Here is a 4733-nt window from a genome sequence, read left to right as displayed (position 1 = left end):
TCTAGAACAGAATATTCGATCTCAAATTTTTCGTATGAACATGCTTTTTTCAATTTTGTGATATATTTGAACTGAAAAAATATTTCGGTAGAGCGTAAGGCATGAAAAACTAAAAAGAGAATTTGGACTATTTCATACCTGGCGGTCCTCCAGATAAATATTTTCCCATGAAAATCAACACTAGAGCTTCTTTTGAGTGTACTTTCATGATAAAGTAATTTGCTCGATCGCATCGTTTTTCCCGAGCAGGAGCGAATAGCAAAATAATATCAAAATGTGTTATTGGAAATCGAATAACTCATATCAAAATTTGGTCTTGTTTTGGCTGACATAGTTGGTAAAATAACAAAAAATAATATCAAAATTTTACTCCTTTAAGACTAAAAGAATAACTACTTGTGTTATTTGAATAACAAAGCAATAACATGACTGTATTCAGAGTTTAGAATAACATATTTTAGTATTATTAAGGTATTGAATAACAAATGCAGTAGTATATGAGATATTAAAAAATCCTTTTATAAAATATTTATAATCTAAAATTTCTTTAATCATTAAAAAAATTGTATGAAATATATCGAATGTCATTTTAAGGCCAAAATAAGATATGATAACAAAATCAGTTATTATACTCATCCTACAACCACTGTTTTAAATATCTACTCAATAACAGAATGTGTTATCAATGTATCTCGATATCTATTCAATAACAAAATATAGCATTATAACACCGTTTGATATTGTTTTTATATTATTTTGCTCTTCGCTCCTGCTCGGGTTACGATGTTGTCCGTTAGAGGGAAGCTTTTAAAAATGAAATATGCAGCTCTTAGCGAGTAAATATTATTGAAGCAAATCAGATGACATGCAAAGGACAAAAATCACCATACGATAGAAAACCTAGTTGTGTTTCTCACATTATATCCATAGAAGAATGATAGGATGCTGAGAACATTTTCGCTTTCAGTAGTAATTAATTAGATTTGTAGCCTCCCTGCGCTAAGTTTAATTAAGATGGGTATAATGAAACAATAAATGGGCAGTCTTCCTCGCGTAATCCTTTCCGATCCGTAATAGCACGGACTTGTTTTCGGGCAAACCACGAAATCCCATCAACGGAAGCTCATGGAGCATTCATCACATTCGGGGAATCAGACGGTGGAATGAATGTATGGACGCGCTTGTAAATACTACAGGATGTGATAAAGACTATGTTCTGTTTTGTATATTACATTAAATGAGCACAGACAGACTACAATAAATGACGGGGCGGTGAGTGGAATGGAAACAACTCTGTATCAAATCGTTAGCCGTAATTCTTTCTGACAGCGATATCGTTCTTGTTGGAGGAAAGCCTCTGGGTGTGATATTTAAAAGATAGCACTTAGGTATTAAATTCACCTCCTAATTATTCTGCTCGTATGTCTGCTTTGAGCAATGGAAAATATTTGCTTTGGGTATTCATTTTTTTGGTTTCAAAAGCAGAATTGTAATGCGAGCATGCTGTGGCCCTAATTTCATGTTTGCTATCCTCATTTAAATTCACTTTTTTAGTTTCTAACTATCTTCTAACTAAGCAATAAGCAGTAACGAAATTTTTCCTAACATTTTCAAGCCAAAATTTTAATTCATATATTTGCACATTTATGGATTGGAATTAATTACTTCGTTTTGATTGCACAAGCCCGGATACCTGGTATTGTAGCCAGTGGTGCACCTAGAGCAGTAATTACCACTAACGTAGACTGGTTGACCGACTATGTTGGTTATTGAATAGTTACACACAAAGTACTGGTTAATCCAGGGTGGTGTATTAAATGTCACAAATGAACATCCAAGTTGGGTAACTCGATCCGCCACAATTTGCGTAAAGTGTCCAATCGCAGGTCTAGTATGAAACGAAATGATAGTGTTATTCAGGTGACGTCTTTGTTTCCAAATCCCGGGAGTGTTTATAAGCACCTACCCAGTGTAACCTCTCGGATAGCTTGCGATTATTGTAGCGTTGGCGATCGCGTATTCCACATACCAAGCATTGACGAATGCTTTAATTAGATCAATTGTCGAAAAGCTTATCCCGTAGTATGATTTCATAGCAATATTCTGTCCGACTGCCTTGAACGCTGCCGTATTGCGACACTGATCATGACCATAGACACAGCGTCGAGCGTTGGCTGCCGCTATACTAGCTAATTCGTCACTCCAAATCTGATTTAGTGTTGATCTGATTATAATCATATTGTTCAAGATATTTTAGGACCTACCACTGTCGCCATGCGGCTAGCTTGTGGATAATAACCATTTGAGGTGTAGTTCTGATTACCTGTAGCAATTTTACTTCGAATCTGGTTGTGCAGTTCCAAAATCAGCGTCTTCAAACTGGAATCTAGAGTTACTTCATTTGCTCCTGCTCCACATGTGGACGCTAGGGTCGTCAATCCATTGCAGGCAATATGTGTCAATCCGGCAGCGCATAGTGTGGGGCTGCAATAGTCGGTTTGCTGTTGACTGGAAGAACCGCAAAGGGTTGCTTGCTGCTGAGTAGTTTTAACTAAAGCCAAAACCAGCGTGACTGTAAAACCGAATCACTATTAACCATCAGCAGATAAGGTTTACTACACAAATTACCTGCTATTAAACTTCTCATGCTGCAGCTAGCAGTTTTTCAGACTAGCAGTATTTCACTAAAATGAGCCAATTTATATACCCGATTGGTTGTTAATAATACAAACACTCGTTAAAACGAAGAAAATAAAACTGAGAAAATAATAACACTAAAATAAGCCTCTATTTAACAGCCGTCGTGACTCTTGATAACTGTTATATTTTACCCTCACCCAAAAATTTATATATTTTCTAGTAATCGAAATAACGTAAAAACTTGTTGTAGATGATCGGTGTGAACTGTGTGTACTATATGTGGATTTGGTTATAGCTTGAGTATGTTTCACATATTTCGCATGGAGTTGACTTTCTACTGGATAGAATGAACAGATTTTCCATCAACTATTGATGCTTAAGACAATTGCGGAACCAGTGAAACATATCAATTGACTCTAGCAGCTTTCAACTCTTGCGAAAAGCCAGAATGATTCCAGTAACTCGCAACTTCTAGACATAGGCATCCTTTGCCACTGAAATTCCTTTCATTTTCATTCAACCCATCCCGTCCTATCTAGATCACTGCAATCCCCATTACACGGATGACTTCACCATAAATTCTGTTCACCCTATAACAAACGCCTGTAAGCGCTTTTCACACCACCACCAGCACCACCACCGTTAGGCCATAAATCCACTCGGTTTATTCGAAATATACAGGAGATAATGCTTGACATAGAAACTGCTGATTGCATCATTTAGCTTTCCTCCGATGGCATTGGAATGCCGTTTTTGTGCCTGCGGTCAGAATATCGATCAACGCTCGGAATCCGTTCGGCAAAAGAGCAGATGAGATGAGGCAATAATTTTCTGGCACTCGAGGGTTCTTTTCTCTTTTACAGAAAAGATATGTCCAACGAAAAAAAAACTTGTTCATCTTGTAGAACAGAAGAATGTCTTACCTTTACATACCGCATTCTAAAAAAGGAAAGCACAAATACGATTAAGTTGTGGGTGGTTTGGAGTATTTTATCAGTATTTTATGGTAAAATACCACAAGGGAACACTGGATGGCTTCTTTGCTAAAACTTTTGTTTTAAGGATGGATGGTTGTTGTAATTATTGTTTGCGAATTCTAGATAAAGGCATTTGGGGTTTGAGAAATTGTTGAAAATTGGGTGCGAAGTTCTGTGTGTAATTTGCTTGATTCCGTTAATATAATGTTCCTCTTAGTAATTTATCGAAAAAATAAACAGTATTTTGTGGCAAAAGAACGTTTTCCGAAGGTTTGGTTTCATTCGACGGACTTCGAACGTAGCTGTTAGAATATAAAACAATTGCGAGGTAGGTGTTACGATCCTATCGATTTTAACAATTGCTCCCTGTCGATTCGAACATGCGATGACCGGTGGCGTACCTCGAGGCCACCTGGGAGGCTAAACAATGACAACTACGGATGAACAAGGCGTGCAAACATTGCATAAAGTTTTCTCATTTGAACAATTGAGCTGCATACTGACACGGCCAACAAATTTTACAGCTCTTTGCGAAAATTCATGCACTATTTGCACGATTCGTTGTTTATCAGTAGGATTCGTGATTTCTTTTTATCTTCTAATAACTTACACGGTATATAATTTGTGATGGTTATGCCCAAGGGTTCGGCATGATGGCAAACTAAGTTGAAAAGATTTGTCCGTAAATATGGTTGTTAGTTAGAAAACATCGACATAAGCTTTTGGATCAGTCTTTACTATATTGATCTTGTAGATTTCATGAAGCTTTTTCTTGCAGTTTTCATTTAATTCTGATGTTTGTTTGTTTGTTTTAACAAAAGATACCAACAGACCTTGTTACCCAAAGGATGGACTTTACCTAACAAGTACGTGTTGAGTTCGAAAAACAAGTTTTCGGCACTTCTCGGCCAACTTTGAAGACAAAGTGACCTGCCGTGTGACCTCGTATTGCTACTGTGCGAAAATCATTTCTATTTTTTGAATTTTGTAAATTATGATACAATTACAATATTTAGATTTTCAAATTTCAATTAACAAAATCTTTTACTTATCCTGCGCTTCTTCGCATTTCTTAATGTATCTTTCAACCTACAAGTCCAACCATCATAAAATTTG

At 36.5% G+C, this 4733-nt stretch overlaps 1 protein-coding gene across 1 annotated transcript; it reads right to left on the bottom strand.

Moving 5' to 3' along the window:
* Positions 1-1644: 1644 nt before the first annotated feature.
* On the bottom strand, positions 1645-3338 carry LOC128739791 (venom allergen 3 homolog). The gene is made up of 4 exons (XM_053835294.1): positions 3320-3338; positions 2265-2572; positions 1967-2208; positions 1645-1888 (listed from the first exon to the last, which is right to left on the bottom strand). Exons 1-4 carry the CDS (start codon positions 3336-3338, stop codon positions 1645-1647), a joined length of 813 nt encoding a protein of 270 aa, XP_053691269.1.
* Between the last annotated feature and the right edge of the window lie 1395 nt (positions 3339-4733).

The sequence above is a fragment of the Sabethes cyaneus genome, chromosome 3 (genome assembly GCF_943734655.1).
Source record: "Sabethes cyaneus chromosome 3, idSabCyanKW18_F2, whole genome shotgun sequence".
Classification (NCBI taxonomy): Eukaryota; Metazoa; Arthropoda; class Insecta; order Diptera; family Culicidae; genus Sabethes; species Sabethes cyaneus.
Note: the sequence above shows the minus strand (reverse complement) of the source record. Positions and strands in the feature narration are given on the sequence as shown.

Excerpts from the sequence above, each read along its gene's own strand:
- LOC128739791 (XM_053835294.1), bottom strand. Across the intron at positions 2,209-2,264 it reads CTAGCCGCATGGCGACAGTG|ATTTGGAGTGACGAATTAGC; the intron begins GTAGGTCCTAAA and ends ACACTAAATCAG. Across the intron at positions 1,889-1,966 it reads TATCCGAGAGGTTACACTGG|ACCTGCGATTGGACACTTTA; the intron begins GTAGGTGCTTAT and ends GTTTCATACTAG.